A 22,638-nucleotide genomic window follows, 5' to 3' on the forward strand; every position below is an offset into this window, starting at 1 on the left:
AACCTTTTACATGCCGCGAACTACGTAGATCGCTGCAGGGAAGGGGTTAACGGCGGGGGTCGCTGCTCCGATGCACCCCTGCTGTTGCAGAGGGAGGCCCTCTTCCGTTGCCGGATAGCGCGGGATCTCTTATGATCTTGCACTATCCCTAGGGCATACCTGTAAGTCCTCTTGCGCTAAGTACCCCTCTGCCAGGACATACAGTTACGCCCAGTGTTGGGAAAGGGTTAAGGAACCTCTAGTCTTTGCATCCTTAGCGTCTGCAATGAGATATTTAATGCATGGAAATTCCCAGGTTGTGTCCTCAAAACATTCCTAAACAACTGTAATGACACAGGAATGGTTTGACTGCAGGGATGTAGCTAGTGGTGGTAGTCTGATGTCAGCATACAGGAGCAGAGGGCAAGGGACAAGAATTAAAGGGGTTATCTAGCCTTTACAAAATTGACAGCCTATCTTCAGGACTGTCAATGAATATCTGATCGATGGGGGTCCACCACTCAGAACCCATGCGATCATATAATTTATAGCAGTTATTCTGAGTACTGCAGGTTTATCCCATTCACTTCAATAGGAGAAGCCTGTAGTATTCAGAACAGCCACTATAAATAACATGGCGCTCTGAATACGAACAGGATAGTTCTCCAATGTGAACATCGAGGAGGCTGCAGTGCTAACACACTCAGTGGACCCCCAACAATCAGATATTGATAGGCTAGTTTTAAGAATCTATGAAGGACCAGTTTAAGTAAATATGCTTCAATGGACAGGAAGGGACTTCTCTATGACACATAATCTGTCATCTGTGCAGGGAGGGGAAGAGGTGAGCTGTTACCATCATCTCTTGTGAATGGTGGATATTGTGTCTATATATAGGTGTTACTTTTCATTGTAACCTTGCCTGTGAAAACTGCACAATATTCAGACTTTTTTAATAAATATACATATTGACATAAAAAAAAGCAAAATTAAAAAAATCACCTACTTAAAAAAAAATGTTCACAGAACTTGATTGGAACAAGGCCATCGATGTGAGCACTACAAGCATCAGCACCACAAGGGTGCAGGGAGATTGCAGGTGTTAAGCTGATCGCTATGGATCTGCAGTTATAACAATTATGTGTTTTTCCAGTAGAAGATATGCTTATCTCCATATTGAAAAACGTCATATTTAGAGATGAGCGAGCATTGATTGCCCTTAGCGAGTACCTGCCCGCTCAAGAGACAAGGTTTGGGTGCCAGCGCGGGGGAGCGGTGAGTTGCGGCAGTCAGCAGGGGTTGGCGGAGGAGGAGAGGGAGAGAGAGATCTCCCCTCCGTTCCTCTCCGCTCTCCCCCATAGCTCCCTGCCCGCCGCCGGCAACCGAACCTTTTCTCTCGAGCGGGCAGGTACTCGCTAAGGGCAATGCTCGCTTGAGCAATTGCCCTTAGCGAGTATGCTCGCTCATCACTAGTCATATTACATGCCACCAAATTGGAAAAGGGAAGATGGACCAATACCTCTGCAGCTCCCCCAATTGGAAGGCAGCATTCCTTCAAGTCTCCTAACAATGACTGGAAATTGTAAGCCAGAGCCAGAACCATCCACAGGCAGCTGTTCGGGGTGATTGCCCCTCACCAGTGGGCAGTAGGTTTCTGGCTTGGCTAGTGAGAAGCCTATAGATGTAGGTTAGGAAGGGTAGCGTTTCCCCTTAATTTGAGCACCTAGAAGGTGTGTGAGGAGGCTTACAAGGCCTTATTCAAAGAGCCTAATATTCACTTGCAGGAATGCTGCCTTTTAATAGGTGGCGCTGCAGAGGCATTGTTCCATCTTTCCATTTGCATATTCTCAGACAAGCATGGATGGCCCTATAACTCTTCTCACACATCTTCTAGGTGCTCTCCTTAATTAGAAGTGATACCCTTCCTGACCCATGTCATCCATTGACATGAATAGGTACCCGTATATCACATAGTTTTGCGGAGTCAACAAATATATAAGGTTCCTAATAATAGTGTAATATCGGTGTTTTTAGTTTGCGTTTTATAATGTATTTGTTTGTTTGCTAACAGATGGATGATCGGAGAGTGGGAGCGATGCTCTGCAACATGTGGGAAAGCAGGTTACGAAAGTCGCACAGTACGGTGTATCCAGCCGCTAAGTGACAATATGAACAGAACTGTGCACAGCAAATACTGCAGCGAGAACCGTCCCGAAACCAAAAGGCCTTGCAATCGCCTACCATGCCCGGTTCAGTGGAGGGTAGGACTCTGGTCCCAAGTATGTATACTGTTTAATCTCTTTATTTTAGTAAGCAATGAATTATATTTTTCTTACAGTCTGTTAATTTTCCTGATTTGTATTGAAAAGTATTTTACATATCTTGACACGTACATTCATGTTGCCTATAGTTAGTAGATGGTCCAACCTGTGATTTCTAGATAAGAATGGGCAGATACCGTATACCAAAAGCAGAAATGTATAGATCTATGCACAGTCCACAAAAGTTAAAATTGGCTTATTTTGTGAGAACTATTTTTTTTCTAACACCATGTTTTAAATACAGAGTAACATTTTCAAACTCCAAACAAGAGCAGGCAGGCCCTCAGTAACCGTCATGGTGTTTCTGTAATTTAGAGCGCATTCAGACGATCGTATATCGGCTGGGTTTTCACGCCCAGCCGATATACGGCGTCCCTCTCTGCAGGGGGAGGAAGCTGGAACAGCCGGGAGCAGTGCACTGAGCTCCCGCCCCCTCTCCACCCCCTCTCCACCCTGGCCACTATTTGCAATGGGAGGAGGTGGAACTACATTCCCGGATGTAGCTCCGCCACCTATCATTGCAAATAGTGGCAAGGGGGTGGAGAGGAGGCGGGAGCTCAGTGCACTGCTCCCGGCTGTTCCAGCTTCCTCCCCCTGCAGAGAGGGACGCCGTATATCGGCTGGGTGTAAAAACCCAGTCGATATATGATCGTCTGAATGCACCCTTAAAGTGAAGGTTGATTTTACAGCATCTTTTTCTTTTTTTTTTTTAAATCAAATTAGATTTAAAATCTACTTCTAATTAAAGTAACCCTCTGACTTTGGGATAAAATTCTGTCCTGGGGAAGGTGGAAGTATTACTTGCAGTTATTCTCTGCTGCCCCCTGATTCGCCAGTTCCAGGTCCTGTTTTTGGATGCCCAAGATGGCTACAGCAATTTTCTAGCTTGTATAAAAAATCTGACTTTGGCTTGAAGAAATGCTGCCTTCCAATAGGTGGCACTGTGGAGGTTTTATTCCATCTCTTATATTTGCCTATTACCCAGAGGAGCGTGCATGGCCATTTGAGTCTCCTCACTCACCATCTAGGTGTTTTCCCTAAGGAGAAAAGATAGCGTTTCTGACCCCCGTCCCAGGCCTCTCACTAGCAAAGCCAGACTCCTACCCTACACTGATGAAGGGCAAATACCCTGAAACGGCTGTCTGTGCATGGAGTCTGGCTTTGCTTTTAATTCCCAGTCATTGTTACAAGGCTTGTTTAAAGAGACTGACTTTGGCTTGAAGGAATTCTGCCTTCCAATAGGTGGCACTGTGGAGGATTTATTCCATCTCCCTTATCTAGCTACCTATTGCACATTGTGCATGGCTTTCTGATTGGCCAGTGTTGATCATCTGAGTAGCTATGACCAGTCAGAGAGCAGGTACAGTGTATTGGAGGTCTAAAACTACCAATGCACTGTAAGGATTACGCAATCTGAAGATTAAGATTGTGTTGGCCATCTTCAAACTGGTGAATCAGGGAGTTGGCAGAAAAAAGCAATTGCAGGTACTATGCATCCTCTGCTCCTGCAATGGACTTTTGTTCCAAAACTGGTGGCTTGCTTTATTTTACTCAATTATATAGCTCATACATTTGTTGCAGCGCTGTACATAATTGTCATCACTCCCTGCCCCCACTGGAGCTGACAATCTAATTTTTCAAATTAACTGATTAGTATATTTTGTAGTGTGGAGAATCAGTGGAAACCTACACAAACATGGGAAGAACATACAAATGTCATACAAATGCTGGTCAGATTTAAACCCAGGGCCCGAATACAGCAAGGCAACCATGCTGCCCCACCAACAAATGAAAGCTGCAGCACTCACATCACTATCAGCATAAGTGTATTAGGGATATAGATAGAGATGAGCGAACGTACTCGTTTAGGGCGATTTCGCAATCGAGCACCGCTTTTTTCGAGTAACTGACTACTCGGGCAAAAAGATTCGGGGGGTGTCGGGGGGTTGCAGAAGGGAGTAGGGGGGGGGAGAGAGATCTCCCCCTGTTCCCCACTGCTACCCCCCGCTCCACCACACCGCCCCCCCGAATCTTTTCGCCCGAGTAGTTAGTTACTCGAAAAAAGCGGTGCTCGTTTGCGAAATCGTCCTAAACGAGTACGTTCGCTCATCTCTATCTATATCCCTAATACAGCCTTCTATATAGCCAAAATAAGTCTTTATACAAAAATGTTAATCTAACCTAAGCCAGCATACTGTCGGATATGTAAATTGTCCTCTCGCTACTTATGTACTTTAGGGAGTATTTAGACAATGTATGCAACCTATTAATACCGTACCTGATGCAATGAATGAAGGAAACCAGCTTCTCGTCAGACTTAATATTATTCAGAATATCATTGTTACGGATAGCGAAAGTGGACTCACTGTGCTAACCAACCAACCTGGCTTTTGGACCAGACCTGGTGTTGCTGACAGCTGACCCCAGTGGTCAGATGTATCACTGCAAGGCAATCTCAGATGGGGAAATTTGGCCTTATCTAATCAGGAAGATGGGAAGACCGCTGCCTAAAAGCAGGGTAGGCATCCTGATAAGAACGGACCCACTGTTTTCACCTCAGGGCTAACTACCCCTGACAAGACACAGGGACAATGTACAGAAGACAGAACAGGACTGACTTACCACAGAGACAGAAACGATACACAGGCTGGAAGGAAATGGACAAACGCACACAGGCTAAAACACAAGGCAAAGAACATACAGAATAAACAGATACAGGCTCAAATAGAGAAAACAGCCCTTAGACAGGCAACCAGATGTGCTGAGTGTCTGAGACAAACACACAACAATACTGAGGTAAAGATGGAGGATTCCCAGCTCAGCTAAATAAGGAGGTAATTGCCAATTATACTGCAGCTGGGTTGTGCAGGTTTAGCTAGTGTAGTGCTGATAAAAAGTGGAAGAAAAGAGTACATTCATTCAGAAGGAGCAGAGTGACACTCGTGTCTGTCCGGAACAGCAAAAGGGCGTCAGACACGGGTAGCAGACTTAACAATCATATCTAGTTATTTTAGTATGACTTTTTTTTTCTCTTGCAGTGTTCTGTAACTTGTGGCAATGGAACTCAGGAAAGACCAGTTCTCTGTGGTTCAAGTAACAATAAAATAGACAACTGCAATAGTGTCAAACCTGAAACCATACGGATTTGCAGTCTGCCTTTATGTTCTGGTAAGTTTAAGGTACCTTTACATGGACAATAGTGGCCCTGCGATTTTGGGGTGACTATCGGCTCGTGTACATATGGCAACAGACAGGACACTGAGCAGTAAGTCAGAGTTGTCACTAGTCTTTCCTTTTCAGCTTAGTGAACAGGAACGATTGCTGAGTAGCTTCTTGCTCAGTATAAATAGGAATCACTCAATGTTTGAGTGACTACCTGTTTACAATGAATGGAGGTGGGCGACCCATTCCGCCTCTATTCACTTGAATGACTACCGCTCCTGTGTGCCTCCAGTGTGCTTCATTAGAGGCCGCATTACAGTTGTGTTTCCATCATAGCAGCCAATGGGACCTGGAAATACAGATCTGTAATATGAACCCATATCTTACATTCCCCTTTGCCTATTCCTGGCTTCTGTATACTGACAATTCCCACCACTCCAGTCTCTGCTGGTCTCTACTCACATACAAGGAGATGATCACGTGACATCTAAGTATGGGACTCCTTAGGTGAATCACAGGCCTCAGCCTGGAAGTATTGTAAGTGAGGACTGGAGTGGTAGCGGGATGAAACCCGATAAGATGGCAGCCTCTATAGTCATATAAACAGCAGAATTAAAAATTCTGAAATCAGAAAATAAAAAGAGATTAGAAAGATTTGAATATTCTCTATCTGGTTTTAATTAATTAAATACATGCGGTGCTATAGTCTCTTTCGATATAAGAAACAATGGCGGCCAGATCTTCTTTCTTCTGCATGGCGGATGCGCTCGGGACGACGGCGGCGTGCCGCGCCATCTTTTTCTTAAACGCCTGCTTTCCCGCAGAGACAGCTGCGTCTGTGCCGCGGATCTGGACGGCTTTCATTGGGCTCAATGAAAACCGCACAAAAATGGAGCGTGCTGCGGTTGTCTTCCAGTCTGCACGCCGAGGAAAATGATTGCATACCTGCGGGTGCCCAATGATTCCCTATGGGCATGGATCACGTGTGCGGGAGACCCACGCGGATTTAATCAATCTATTTTCCCTGTGGACATTGGGCCTTAAAGGGGTTCTGTCACTAAAAAAGAAAAATGCTGTACTTATCTATTCCTCCCTTATCAGTCTACTTACCAGATCTTTACCTCCCCCATCTTCTCCTGTCTCCTGCAGTCCAGGGGCTCACTTCACCTCCAGCTACCTGATTCTTCGCCTTCCTGTGAGGTTACCTACATTAGGTTGGCAGTCTGCCAATGTACGTTATGTCACAGCTCACAGGCCAGCAGGAGGACTGCCTATCTTCTTCAGAGATTGCTCATGCGAGCTGTCTCTGAAATAGATTACAATTCCTTCCTAGGCAGTGAAGCTACAGCACAGGGATGTGACCTTCACTGACCAGGCCGGAAGGAATTTGTGATAAGCAGCCTTCATAACAAGCTGAGCCCAGCCTGCAGTGAGCTGATCTGGGGCACTGGAGAAGCTCAAGCAGGAGAAGATGTGATAAGGAGACAGACAGGGAAGGAATGGGTAAGTTTAGATAATTTTTTTTTAATGACAAAACCCCTTTAAGCAAATGATTACATATCTGTTAATTAAAGCCTGTTTTTCACTATTTTATCTTTGTCATTTAATATCAAAACCTGAGAAAATGAGGCAAGTGTCTATCTAAGAAATGTCTTCTTGTTTCAGGAAACTCTTCTGATCCATTAAAGAAGAATTACATTGTCCAGTGGCTCTCTAGACCGGACACAGATTACCCAAGCCAAAAAATATCTTCAAGTAAAAGACCTATTTATAATTTTGCCTGTGGCATAGAATGCATGCTCTCCGTGCGGCTGCAGCGCTGGGCTCTGGGTCTTCATGTTATACTTTGCGAAAGACTTTCATATCTTTGATTTTCTTCTTGCATTTCCTGTCTTCTGTTTACACTCTTCTTTAGATTCTGCAGCGCTGACTAAAGGGTTTCTTTTACTACTTTTTTATAATATTGTTTAGCAGCAAAGAACACAATGTAGCAGCGCATCAAATTTTCACATTTATACATTTTTAATGGAACGCTCTGAAAATTCCTTCACTTGGACAGAAGTGACTATTAAAGCACCTGTGGGTAATATGAAGCTCTTACTTCAGTCATGTGCGGATTGAACTAAATTGTTCTAAAAAATATATATATATTCTCAGAACCATAGAATAGTTGGGTTCAGCTAGGATAAAGGTATAATTCTGCATTTTCCAGCAGAGTTTATCATTTTTAAAACTTTAAACATGTTCATCTTCACAATCAAAGGCACTGACCTAAATGGGCCATACAGAAACATACTAATACTACACACATACACTCATATATACACAATCATGCTTTGAGTCAGACCACAAGGCTAATTTTATTTTTTTTTTCTAAAGCAACACAATGATTTCATGAGGGTGGCCTCTCTAATAGTATTCAGAGGTCACAATGCAGGGAGGAGGAAGAGGTGAGCTGTGACCCTCACGTATTGTCAATGCTGTGTTATTTTTCTTTAGCTTTATAATAGAGGTGTTACCTTTCATTGTAATCTGGCCTGTGATGATAAGGAAATAGGTATTGCAAAGTCACAGAACCAGAGGTGTTTAGTATAATAAATGCAAGATTTCAGAGTTATTTAAAATATAGATAATGCTATGAAAAATTAGAAAATTCATAATTTTTTAAAAATATGTATAACCTAAAACAATAGGTCATTTTTTGACGATAGATTAATTTTTAGTTTAAAGCCTCTATTGCATAGTCCATAGCTTTAGCTACTTACGTGGAAAAAGGATACCAATCCCTTAAATCCAACTTTTCTCCAGAAAGGTATCGTTTCTCCATAAGTGGCACTTATTTTCCATCTTCCACATTTGCATATTTCCCAGAGGCACATGGATGGACTTATTAGTCTCCTCACACCTACTAGGTGCTCTCCATAAGGAGGAATGCTACCCTTCCTGACCCACATCTATAGGCCTTTCACTGGCCAAGCTGAAACCTACTGCACACTGATGAGGGAAAATCACCCTGAAACAGCTGTCTGTGTATGCTTATTCTGGCTTTGGCTCACAATTCCTAGTTATTGTTACAAAGCTTGTTAAAAAGTCTAGCATTGACTTGCAGAAATCCTGCCTTCCCATAGGTAGTGCTGTAGAGGGATTGTTCTATATGTCCATTTGTATATTTCCCAGAGGAGCGTGCATGGCCTTATAAGTCTCCTTACACCTACTAGGTCCTCTCTTTAAGGAAAAACGACACCATTACTAATAGAAAAACAGTGCACCAGTGCGCTATGGTAAAACGCACACTGATTTTATTTACTTTAACCCTTTCCAATCCAATTTGTAGGGATCACTCTTTTTCTGCTGTTATACAACAGCGCTATCTGCTGGCTAAAGCCAGTACTGCATGAGATGACACGTTTGATAGGCTCCGACAGCAGAGAGGCTGGCAATATACAGTAAGAGAACCCCGACGGACGTCTTCTAACATCGGAGCTGTACAGCCTTAAATCATAATGTCTTCAGAAGTCAGACAGTGGATTGGAAAGGGTTATAGAAAATTACGGGAATTACGCGTTTCATGCTCAAACCAGGCACTTCATCACACAATTGGCATGCAGAACATGTCAGCGTTTAAAGGATAGAAAGGCACCACAAGTCCACAGGTGTAATTTCAAATAGGGCAGGGCCTGCGTGGTGCCCAGCATCACATTCCAATGCAGATTAAGTCTTGCATTAATTAGTTGAATTGACATAGTTTATGCAAACATACATAAAATGTTTTAACACAAAATATTTGTTTAACCCCCAACAGTCACGTTGAAATTGGAAAAACCCTTCCAAAAATGTCACTTTTTTAAAGTGTAGATTTTGAACTCGTGTCTCATGTAAATACATTTGATTCATCTTAAGGGATCATACCCACGGGGAATTTAGATGTATCCAAAAAATGTGACTATTAGAACCAATTCAGAAGAAAGAATTTTAGCCACAAAAAAAAAAAAAAACGCACCTAAAAAAGATCATGAGCAACTGATATTCCCTGCTGCGTTAAAAGATAGGACCTATCTATGGCGCTAAGCGTAGGAGTTTCCATAGACTCCTATGGGAGCAGGAATAATGTAAGCTCCGTCGGCCTTCTTTGCTAAATTGATCATAACAGAAGTGGGAAACATTTCAAGTGACCCTCCAGGCCTGGAGAATCACAGAGGGCTGCGCCACGTCTCTGACCCACTGTACATTAGTCTAAGACACTACACCTGCTTTGATGAACCAGTGCAGCCATGTGCGCAGTGCTGGCCAGTGAGAACAACATGCAGTGTCTTAGACTACTATTACATACTAATACACAGTGCCCATCAGGTAGTCAGAGAATTAGCGCAGCCATCTTTGTTTGCCCAGGCCTGCTGGATCACTTTAAGTAAACTAACTTTTAAAAAGTTCCTACATTTGGTATTTGTATTACGCTAATTCTGTATTACCCATAGGTGCACAACGAACATTAAATCACTGCACTAGGCTCTATTATAATCCAGCATATATTTAGCAACTGTTATATTTCAATGAGAAAAGCGACTGCTGCCTTGTGTCCTTTGTAGACTTTAGGGCGCATTCAGACGACCGTATATCGGCCGCCGGCCGATATACGGCATCTCTCTCTGCAGGGGGTGGAGGCTGGAAGAGCCAGGAGCAGTGATCTGAGCTCCCGCCCCCTCTCTGCCTCCTCTCCGCCCCTCTGCACTATTTGCAATGAGAGGAGGCGGGACAGGGGCGGGGCTAAACTTCGGGAATTAGCCCCGCCCTCGTCCCGCTTCTCCTCATAAAAAATAGTGCAGGGGGTGGAGAGGAGGCAGAGAGTGGGCAAGAGCTCAGAGCACTGATCCCGGCTCTTCCAGCCTCCACCCCCTGCAGAGAGAGATGCCGTATATCGGCCGGCAGCCGATATACGGTCGTCTGAATGCGCCCTTAGGATGATGAAAAGAATGAACTTTTTGTGCACTTTGAACTTCAATACTGTTCAGAGAGGTTAACAAAAAACCTACTTCCTGTGTCGTCTAATCTATGCTACTGCCAAGCCTTTATTAACATATTCTAAATGGGAAACACCCCCTAAACTGGTTAGCACTACAAAACACTTTTACATAATTCTAAGAAAAGTCTTTTAGTTTACAAAATATAAATGAAGTTTTTTCTTTATTCTTTATATATTATTTTGGTACAACTCCCAATAATGCATATCCCAACAATGGTTTACACGGTTGGGTCGTATATCCCACTTAATTACCAGTGCTTGCTTTTGTTTAATATTTCATGTTCTATTGCTTCTACTAATACATGATACTAAAGGGCGTAAATACTAAAAGTTATGAAACATGAATACCTCAGTTTATATAGCATGTATCGAATTATCCAAAAAATGTAATAATGATGCCTTAATAGTGACATAAACTCAGCGTCAGAAAACTGAACTTCAAATCAGAGAAACTGAGACATTATCTTGTTTTAAAAGGAACTCGTCAGCTTCAAAATGCAGTTCAGGCTGCAGGCACCGTGTCTTATAGGAAGATGAGCTGAGCAGAATCATGTGTATTTTAGTAGGTAAAGATTCAGTAGAACTAGTCAGTTATTCATTGAAACATCTGCTTCTTCTGGGTTTAGGAGTCCAGTGGGCGGTCCTGCTCAGTAATCAGTGTCTGCCTGTGTACAGTCATACAGGAAAGGCTGTCATTCACGGTGCAGGACTGAAAGAATAAGTAGATGTTCGGGGAATACCCTGTTTCCCTGAAAATAAGACATAGCATGATTTTCCAGAATTTTTGAGGATGCAAAATGATTTTTCAGGCTTTTTGAGGATGCTTGAAATATAAGCCCTACTCCAAAATTAAGCTCTGCTAACAGTTAATTTAAAAAAAGTCAATTGAAATAGTGTCCAGGCAGCTGTACATGTAAAAAAGTTAAACCTTTTTGAACAAAAATTAATATAAGACACTGTCTTATTTTCAGGGAAACACAGTAATTTACTTGTTCTTCTGAATCTTTTCTCACAAATATGTATATCGATCTGCTCAGCATATCCTGCATTTTCTATGTGACAGGTTCCCTTTAAACCTAGATCCCTTCTGCTGCAGTTTCTTGATTTAATAGTTTATGATGTCAAAAATGACTGTTTTTACATTCAAGGGGTTGTCTTCTAGTAAAACCCCTTTTTTCATATCGGAGGTGGCTTGTGGCAACTAGCTCATTGCAGAGGGACCTTCTCAGTTATCGGGTGCTATAACCAGCGCAAGTAGTGTGTGCAATGTAGTCTGCTGAAGCATTACAGATGGTATGCATTACTTTCTATAGCTTTCACTTGAATTCAGTACTGCAGAGCCTACGGAGGCTACCAATGAGCTGCAGATACCCAACAACCTACCTAACAGATGTCGCACCTTAACTCCAGAACAATTTAGCTACCTGCAACGAGTCATGTTTGAAATGAATTCATCAAACAAAGGAAAATTAAAACAGCCTGTTAGTGTATATTACAAAGAACGAGACTGTTTTATACTTCTCTGTATGTCTAGAGGTTATTGTTCTTACTTACAATCTGGATGCCTTTGGCTGCATTACTGAGATATTCCAATTAAAGCTGCTCTGATTCCTTAGGCTGCATTCCCACGAACGTACATTGGCTCGGTTTTCACGCTGAGCCGATATACGTCGTCCTCATCTGCAGGCGGGGGGGAGGATGTAAGAGCCAGGAGCAGGAACTGAGCTCCTGCCCCCTTTCTGCCTCCTCTCCGCCCCTCTGCACTATTTGCAATGGGGAGAGGCGGAACGGGGCGGGGCTAATTCGTGGAACTTAGCCCCACCCCTGTCCCACCTTACTTCCACCCCCCCCCCCTCCCGCGCAGATAAGGACGACGTATATCGGCTCGGCGTGAAAACCGAGCCGATATACGTTCATGGGAATGCAACCTTATGGATGTGCCCTGGAGACTATGTAGCTCCATATCAACAAATAAATCAAAACCACCTTCTCTTTCATCATCACATAATACGCCCAACAGATTAGAATCTGTCAGTTCTGCAGCCAATGGTCCGTGCACCAAGAACCTGTTAAATACATTTTGTCACTGGGTTCATGCTGCATTGACAATGGGCAGCTTGAACCCAGGATAGGGAATTCTGTTGCCCCCATGGGTGTTTGATGTATTCTGAAATGTGGCATTCCGGATTAAATACACCTTGAAGTTTGACAGCTGAGCTCCGAGTCACGGGAGTGGGCCGCATCGGCCTCTACCTTCCTACAGTATGAAGAACGACGGCTCCTCTCTCCGCTTGTCTATTTAGAAAGCGCTGACACTCAGAGGGCAAGGAGAGTCTGGTGCAGCCAGGGATGTAACTATAGGGGGTGCAGGGGATGCGGTTGCACTTGGGCCGAGGAGCCTTAGGGGGCCCCTAAGGCTTCTCTTCTCCATATAGGGAGCCCAGTACTATGAAAAAAGCATTATAGTTGGGGGCCCTGTTACAGATCTGGCACCGGGGCCCAGAAGCTTCAAGTTACGCCTCTGGGTGCAGCCCTCCCAGTTACTCAGAAATCATCTACTAGTCAAACTTCAAAGTCTCTATTTATTCTGAAACCACACATCATTTCAGAATAAAACGGCCACGGGGCAGCAGGTTTCCCTTTAACAGGTTCTTGCTGCCTTCTGTTCAAGCAGCATGATCCCGATGACAGAATCCCTTTTAATATCTACATGCAAGTAAGATAATTACTATGTTTACACTCTAATGTTATACATTATTTATTTAACTTATATGGAACCTTTATTTGGTGATTATTTTATGTCAGTGTTTTTATAGAATTTGTATACTTGGTGTTGTAGTTGTCGGCCATCGATGTGTGCTGCACTTGTACCTCTATTTATCTTTAGGGACTATAGCAGCACCTTATTGCTTTATTCTCTTGACGGTAACGGTACATTCAAGGACGGAAGCTGTCCAATACCTCTTAGTTTGAGATATATATATATATATATATATATATATATATATATATATAATGTGTGTGTGTATATCTTTCAAACACATTGCAAACATGATGAAATTCTTTTGTCCGATTCCTCATCTATCATTTATTCTATATGTCTTTTATCTTCTACCTCTGACATATTGTACAGCATGACATCGCTTGTGTTCATAGAATATCCTTATGCCCTGACAGTGACAGTTTTCTGCTCGTTGTAACATTTTGTTTCAATGACGTTTTATGCTCTCAAGAATAACATTTGTGCAGCTAATGAAACGGGGCCAACATTGGGACCCTGGTCCAAGTGCAAAGACTGTTTGTATGTTTGTTTTGTTTATTTTGTATGGATTTTTACAGACATGAATGCTCATTTTGCTTCCTACCGCTCAGTTTATTTTAAGATCTGCTTTGGAGCCACTTTAAAGACGCCTTTCTATGAACAGTACCGAATATAATGTTCTACTTATTATCTGTATTACCACTTACAATCGTCTAAAAATAGCAGGAATGCGAGAGGCATTAAGTGCTGATCTGTCTGTATGTGACCAACGGAACGTTGCTGATTACTTGTAACACATTGTACCCAGCAGTTAAAAGGAACATTCTTTGATGCTTCCATACGATACGTATTCTTTAAAGTAATTACAAAGGGAAGCTTTACTATTAGAGATGAGCGAGTATACTTGCTAAGGCACATTACTCGAGCAAGTAGGGCCTTAGCCGAGTATCTCCCCGCTCGTCTCTAAAGATTCGGGGGCCGGCGGGGGGCGGGGAGCGGCGGGGGAGAGCGGGGAGGAACGAAGGGGAGATCTCTCTTCCCCCCCCCCCCCCCCCCCCCCGCAACTCACCTGTCACCCGCCCCCGAATCTTTAGTGACGAGCGGGGAGACACTCGGCTAAGGCACTACTTGCTCGAGTAATGTGCCTTAGCGAGTATACTCGCTTATCTCTATTAACTATGTGTAACTTGAGTCTTTATGAGGAAAGTCATGTAATATGTGCTAACATGGGGTTACCTCTTTAGTTTTCATGTATGCTGTGCTCTTTTGGGCTACAACTGTATGATTATGTGCGTGCAAATTCTGACATTAAGAGAACCGTTTACCACATTTTCTGCCCAATAAAGCCATATTCACATGCGCATATTTGCACGCGCAATACACAGAGAATAGAACCCATTGATTTAAGGGTGTCATTCACATGTCTGTTTTTGTGCACGCATTTCAATTGCACAAAAAAAAATTAAAATGCAGTATGCTCTATTTTCCGGCGCACCTGCCCAATAAAGGTCCCCATAGATCTCAGGGGGGGGTGCAGAAAAGGCACGCTCAGTACCATAGGAGATGTATGATACGCTGCTTGATTCCGATGGGGGAAAAAAACACATCTGGAACGCAGACTAAATAGTTCGTCTTTGCTTGCTGCGTGCAAATGCATGCGAAAAAAAACAGTAAAATATGCTGATGTGCAAACAAAAAAAGCATTGTTAATTCCGCAAAAATTACACTCATGCATGCGCAAATACGCATACGCCCATGTGAATCTGGCCTAAGCGTACTGATATGTAGAGGTTTGCTGTGGATTATCAATATATATTGTATAAATTGCACTATATGGCAAGTCTGAACCGCAGAATCTTCACTGCTGACAAGTTGTCTATGAAGCCCCCCCTAGCAGAAAGTGCTGACGCTTGTCATGGAAGGGATGATTGTTCGGTTACCAAGAAATAAATGGAGGGCTCGCTCACTTAGTTTTTGCTATGGTGAGTTAAAATGTATGGAAGCCATTAGATTCTCAGGATATCCTGCTATAACTGTCAATGAGGATATGATGGTATACTTTAACCACTTCCTTACCAGGCATGGGCCCCTTAGATGTTTATAACTAGAGATGAGCGAGCGTACTCGGATAAGCACTACTTGCTCGAGTAATGTGCTTTATCCGAGTATCGCTGTGCTCGTCCCTGAAGATTCGGGTGCCGCTGCGGCTGACAGGTGAGTCGCAGCGGGGAGCAGGGGAGAGCGGGCGGGAGAGAGGGAGAGAAAGATCTCCCCTCCGTTCCTCCCCGCTCTCCCCTGCAGCTCCCCGCTCCGTGCCGGCACCCGAATCTTCAGGGACGAGCACAGCGATACTCGGATAAAGCACATTACTCGAGCGAGTAGTGCTTTTCCGAGTACGTTCGCTCATCTCTATTTATAACCTATAGTCAGAAGCACATCATGGCCTGACCATTGAAGTGCTGATACATTTTCATTCTACCATGCCATCATTGTAGCATGTTCTACATGTTTAATATCCCCTGCCGCTACAACCAACACCTCAGAAAATATGGAATCGATCATAAAGATAACCAACACTATCCATACTTTGAAAAAGTCAAATTGTTTTTTTTCTATTTTGCAACATGATCTTAAAGCGTAACGGCCCTTTCAGAGTAAACCACCGCATGTACGTGAGAAGTAACACTATTTCTGATCGTTATGATGAGTAAAATAAGATATATGAGCTGTATCCTACATTTTATCACTAGTTTGTGAAGTTCCATTGGCGCATGAAAGTCTGGCTCTTTTCAGGATCCCATGCCCGCACGCTCTCTTAGACTTGTATAGGAGGGTGCGGGACGTTTTGTGCACCGCTGGGACTTCACCCGGCTCCCAGTCACGTTCTCTAACAGCATTGTAACATAGTAACATAGTATGTAAGGCTGAATGAAGACGATGTCCATCTAGTCCAGCCTGTTATCCTCCTGTGTTGTTGATCCAGAGGAAGGCAAAAAACCCAAAGGCCAGAAGCCAATTAGCCCTTTTGGGGAAAAAATTCCTTCCAGACTCCCTAATGGCAATCAGACTGTTCCCTGGATCAACCCCTAATAGTTCCTACCTGCCTGTATACTCGGATTGACAATTAACCTAAGATTTATATCCTGTAATATCCTTCCCCTCCAGAAAGACATCAAGTCCCCTTTTAAACTCCTCTATGGATTTTGCCATCACCACGTCCTCAGGCAGAGAGTTCCACAGTCTAACTGCTCTTACAGTAAAGAATCCCCTTCTATGTTGGTGATGAAACCTACTTTCCTCTAATCGTAGCGGATGCCCTCTTGTTACCGTCGTGGTCCTGGGTGTAAACAGATCGCGGGAGAGATCCTTGTATTGTCCCCTCATGTACTTATACATGGTTATTTGATCGCCTCTTAACCTTCTTTTTTCTAGAGTAAATAATCCCAGTTTTGATGCCTCTCTGGGTATTCCAGTCCCGTCATTCCATGTATTAGTTTAGTTGCCCTTCTTTGAACCCCTTCAAGCACTGTGACATCTTTCCTGAGCACCGGTGTCCAGAATTGTACGCAGTATTCCATGTGAGGCCTGACAAGTGCCTTATATAATGGGAGGATAATGTTCTCGTCCTTCGCCCCTATACCTCTTTTAATGCACCACAAGACTTTATTTGCCTTTGCAGCAGCTGACTGGCATTGGTTACTCCAGTTTAGTCTATTATCCACTAATACCCCTAGATCCTTTTCCATATCACTTTTCCCCAGCGGTACCCCATTAAGTGAATATTGGTGACATCCGTTTCTCCTGCCCATGTGCACAACCTTACATTTATCAACATTGAACTTCATTTGCCATTTTTCTGCCCAAGCCCCCAGCTTATCCAGGTCCGTTTGTAGCCGCACATTGTCCTCCGTTGCATTAATTATATTGTATAATTTTGTGTCATCTGCAAATATTGATATTTTGCTGTGCAGCCCCTCTATCAGGTCATTGATAAATATGTTGAACAGAGTGGGGCCTAATACTGAACCCTGTGGCACCCCGCTAGCGACTGTGGTCCAATCAGAGTATGAGCCATTTATTACCACCCTCTGCTTTCTATCATTGAGCCAATTTTTTACCCACTTACACACGTTTTCGCCCAGTCCGAGCTGCCTCATTTTGTATATTAGCCTATTATGTGGCACGGTGTCAAAGGCTTTAGAGAAGTCCAGATATACAAGATCAATAGATTCTCCCTGGTCCAACTTACAGCTTACTTCATCGTAGAAACTGATCAGATTTGTCTGACATGAGCGACCCTTCATGAATCCATGCTGGTGAGGAGTTATTCCCTTATTCTCCTTGAGGTACTCATCGATGGCGTCTCTCAGAATCCCCTCGAAAATTTTTCCCGTTACTGAAGTGAGACTTACTGGCCTGTAGTTACCAGGCTCACTTTTGCTCCCTTTTTTGTAAATTGGAACCACGTTGGCAATGCGCCAATCCAATGGTACTACACCGGTCTTGATAGTGTCTAGAAATATTAGGTATAGCGGCCTAGCTATCTCGTCACTTAGTTCCCTTAGTATCCTTGGGTGTAATCCATCTGGGCCCGGCGATTTATCAATTTTAGTTTTCTTTAGATGCTTCCGCACCTCCTCCTGCGTTAGGTATGACATATTTTGTGAGGGGTTCGTTTTATTCCCCTGCATCTCTTGTGGCATTTCCTTTTCGTTTGTGAATACACTTGAGAAGAAACTGTTTAGTAGATTTGCTTTCCCTTCGTCATCATCAATGATTTCTCCTGCATTGTTTTTTAAAGGGCCAGTGCTCTCCCTGCAAATCCTTTTGTTGTTAATATAGTTGAAAAATAGCTTCGGCTTGTTTTTGCTCTCTTTGGCGATCAGTCTTTCTGCTCCCTCCTTGGCAGTTTTGATCTTATCTTTGCATATTTTGTTTTTTTCCCTGTATGATTTTAGCGCTTCTTCGCTGCCTTCTTGCTTTAGTAGTTTGAACGCTTTCTTTTTTTCGCTTATTGCCCCTCTTACCGTCTTGTCGAGCCACATTGGTTTCCTTTTAGCTGAGTTTCTTTTATTTTTAAAGGGAATGAACTGCTCACAATTGTAACTTAGTTTATAGTGCCGTGGGGACATAACAGCTTCCCTTTAATTGAAATGATTTGAATATTTGCCAGGAAGATATGGGCTTATGGTATACCAGGTGATATACCGGTGCGTTAAGCGCAGGGATTGGTTATTAAGAATTGGGCTTTTAAAGTTATTTCCTTTTTCAACATGATAACTGATGTTAGTGCGCCATTTGGCAGGCGTCCCAAATCATTTGTTCACAGCGCAGCTCTCGTTTACCTCAGCAGTATGAAAACAACCATCATATATGCAGCAATGTGCCTGTGCGATTCTGTGGAGAGATTTTGGCTACTTTATACGGGGTATAGTACCATTTGTATAGTAACTTTCGATTTGTTTCTAAGTGGTTTGCGCAGCAGGAAAACTTGGAGCTTATTGAGTATGCCTGTGTCCATTGGTCTGCCAAAAATCTGAAATCCTTTGGACACATCGTCTGTTTCACCACTGGTTCAGACTGCCTCCTCTGCAGTTTGAACCTATGATTACACAGGGGGTGTGGCCCAGACTACCTCAAACTAAGCAGTGTAGCTAAGCTATAGTCACAAATCACAGCTCGCTCCTCAATAAGTATGAGATAAAAGCAGTTAGGGAGCTAGAATTGTAAAAAAAAGCCAGAAGGTAATCATCCCCAGAAGGTTCAGACTTGCATATGAATTTTGAGCACCTGTCTAAAGGTTGCTTTAAGTGCCTGTTAAAGAACCTCTGCAGTTTTTATAATTTAGTTTCTTCATCTATATTCCACAGTGTGTAGATTGGTATCGCTCACATGCGGATTTGCAAGCTAAATTAATTTATCAGTATGATTTGGAATGAAACCCATTAAAAATTCAATACAAAATACTGACCTTGGTCAGATTTGAACTCAGGACAACACCACCATATCAATGCAAGGAACCAATGGTAACCACTAAGCTGCCCATCTTATTCTCAAGCTTTATACTGTACTAGCTGATATACCCGTCTTCGCCCGAGTTAATTTGGCACAGGTGTTTACCTGTTGTTTACCTCCTTGTTATTTGCAGTCTTTCTCCAGTAGTAGAGGCATAGGAGATGGTTAGAGCCCCGTGTGGCATCGAGTGGTGAGGCAGCAAAATGCAGTCCAAAGCTCTTGCCTCTGACCTGAAGGTTGCAAGGTGAATCCCTGCCTGTTTCAGGTAGCCGGCTCAAGGTTGACTAAGCAGCCTTCCATCTTTCCGAGTTTGATATTTCAATAAATAAATTACCTGAAAGCGCTGCGGAATAAGTTGGCGCTATATAAATAACCAGATTTATTTTATTTATTACAGGAGGTAGCAATGGCTCTGCTTCTTTCTGTCTTATGATGTCCATAGAGGTCTATGCGGAGGGGGAGGGAGTTGTTGAAGAGAGACAGCGATGTGGATACAGCCTCTAGTGAGTGTTTTAGCTCAGCTCAGTGCTGGATTGACAGCTACACTGCTTAGTTCTGCTGTATAATGTCCTCCACTCTACAGAGAGAGGGGAGCAGGTACTGCGTGTGTGTGTAGTGTATGGGAGATATCATAGCAGCTAGTCTGCTAGACTATCTCAGGGAGAGCTCTGTATTATATATACAGGCTGCAGAGGGGATGACTGCTAATATAAGTTATATACCAACTAGAAATAGTGCTATTTCTCATGTACACAAACATTGCTGCTGATTCAGGAAAGTCACCTGGAAGTGCTGGGATGCTTTAAAACTTCTCTGGTGGTCTAAGGAAGTGAAGGACTAACTAGTGCTCTATGCATAAACATTACTTCACAACATTGCCTAATTACCTTCAGCAGTTTTAATCATGTACAACTGATTACAGGGAACTCTGCTTCTGAGCCCCCCCGGTAATCAGAGAGGGATCGTGGCTGTAACTTACAGTGTAGCTCCTATCCCAGTGATTTAACCCTGGAGATGCCACGGTCAATGCACTTCTACAATGGGCACTTCTACAATCTGATCACAAGAGTCCTGAGGGGTCCCATGCCAACCAGAGAATAACCCTTTCCAATCCAATTTGTATCCTGGTTTTTCTAGGGAGCTTACTCTTTTTCTGCCGTTCTACAATGGCGCTATCTGCTGGCTAAAGACAGTACTGCATGAGGTGAAACGTTAGATAGGCTCCGACAGCAGAGAGGCTGGCAATATACAGTAAGAGAAGCCCGACGGACGTCTTCCAACATCAGAGCTGTACAGCCTTAAATCATAATGTCTTCAGAGGTCAAACAGTGGATTGGAAAGGGTTAAATAACCTCTGGGTCTGACATTTATGGAGGCCTATGAGGGCCAGCTTCATCACTGAGAGTAACAGGCTGTATTGTCAGTGATGAACGTGACAAAGCAGATAATGCGATGCACGACCTAGGTAGTGCTCATGTATTATCTAAGAAATCGAAGAATCACATCTTCAAATCCCCTTGTTGGGCAAATAAATGTGTTTAACAAAAACATAGAATTAAAATTCCTATTTATTATTGAGAAAGTGGTAATTTAAAGAATTGGTACAATACACAAAAAAAATCAATGCCCAAATGGTTGATTTGCCCTTCAAAAAACTAAAAAGCAAACAAAAAGTCATATGCACCCCAAAATGGTAGAAATGAAAACATCAACTCGTTCCAAAAAAAAGCAAGCCCTCATGCAGCTTTGTAAAAAGGCAAAACAAAAAAGTTCTGACTCTCTGAGTACGGCTATACAAAACAAAGAATTTGATATGAAAAATGTTTTTATTGCCCCAAAGTAAAACAAATATAGATATATATTCGGTATCACTGGAATCGTAATGACCCAGAGGACAAGAATAACCTCTCATCGATGCTGCACATCAAACAGGGGGAAAAAAAATAGTTTTGTGTACGACTCAGCTCCCAAAACACGCAAAAAAAATGATCAAAATGTCACATGCATCCTAAAATGGTTCAAATGAACTTAAACTGCAAAAAACGAGCCCTCAAACAGCACCACAGATGAAAAATACAAAAGTTATGTTACTCTGAATGTGGCGATGCAAGAAAACAATGAAAAATGCTTTCATTGGGCAAAAATAGCAAAAAAATGTGACAACCAGCCAGCTCTCGCGATAACGGATACCGGCGTCCTGTATTGCCATAGCCTAAGATCGCTGTAATAAGCGATAAGGTATGGCAGGAGAGAAGTCCTGCCATGCCTTATTGCAGCGATCTGCAGTGCTGTGGTGAAAGTCCCTCAGAGGGACACAGATGTTGTAAAAAAAAGAGAAAAATAAAGATCAAAAAATAAAAATGTAAAAAAAAAAGTTAAAAAACCCTTTTTTTATGCTTTTTCTTATATTAGCATAAAAAATGTTTCAAAAATCCCACATATTTGGTATTGACGCGTCCGTAACGATGCTTGCAATACATTGAACACGCTTTTTATCCTGCATGGCAAAAAGCGTTTAAAAAAACGCTAAAAAACTGAGGCAAAATGCTAATCTTTAGCATTTTGCATCCCAAAAAACGCAATAAAAGTGATAAAAAAAAGTATGTACCTCAAAATGGTACCAATCAAAACTAAAGAAGATGTGGATCCCCGACGACCCCCTGTTCTGTTCCCCCTGTTAACCCCTCCCAATATTATATGCCAAGAGTAAAAGATTGTATTATAAGCTAAATAATACCAGACAGCTTAACTTAAGCCCCCTGCGTGGGGACAAGAGCATGTATGTTACTGTCTCACTCTTGGAGAACAAAACCTTCAATAAAAACCGTTACAACTAAAAACCACAGCTCGTCTCGCAAAAAATAAGCCCTCAGAGAGCTCCGTCCATAGAAAAATAAAAAAGTTACAGGACTTTGAATGCAGTGAGTTTAGAAAAAATTAATAATTTCCAAAAAACGGGCTTTTGTTGTGGAAAAACCTTAAAAAAAAATAACAATTTTGGTATCGTTGTAACCGTACCGACTCGCAGAAAAAAATGTAGTGTGTCATTTATGCTGCATAATTAACGCTCTAAAAAACAACCCAAAAATCTATGGCAGAATTGATGCGTTTTCTCTCCCTACGATCATAAAAAAAATAATAAAAGTTTTACAATGTAGTCTATGTACCCAAAAATGGTACCAATAAAAACTACAGCTCGCCACGCAAAAAACAAGCCCTTATACGGCCGCGTCGACGGGAAAATAAAAAAGTTATGGCTTTTGAAAAATGGAGATGAAAAAATACCAAAAATCGTTTGGTCCTCAACGCCAAAATAGGCCGTGTCATTAAGGGGTTAATGCAACAGCTGAATGAAGAATATGTACTGCACATATTTACAG

The 22,638-nt window shown here is 42.7% G+C and overlaps 1 protein-coding gene across 1 annotated transcript in view; it reads left to right on the plus strand.

Moving 5' to 3' along the window:
• LOC136611133 (A disintegrin and metalloproteinase with thrombospondin motifs 2-like) overlaps nt 1–22,638 on the plus strand; it is a 238,633-nt gene that overhangs the window by 193,659 nt on the left and 22,336 nt on the right. Inside the window, exons 19-21 of the mRNA XM_066590415.1 lie at nt 2,051–2,258; nt 5,339–5,468; nt 7,128–7,217. Coding sequence (XP_066446512.1) covers nt 2,051–2,258; nt 5,339–5,468; nt 7,128–7,217 — 428 coding nt within the window. The remainder of the gene's footprint in view (nt 1–2,050; nt 2,259–5,338; nt 5,469–7,127; nt 7,218–22,638) is intronic.

Source organism: Eleutherodactylus coqui, chromosome 2, assembly GCF_035609145.1.
Source record: "Eleutherodactylus coqui strain aEleCoq1 chromosome 2, aEleCoq1.hap1, whole genome shotgun sequence".
Taxonomy (NCBI): domain Eukaryota; kingdom Metazoa; phylum Chordata; class Amphibia; order Anura; family Eleutherodactylidae; genus Eleutherodactylus; species Eleutherodactylus coqui.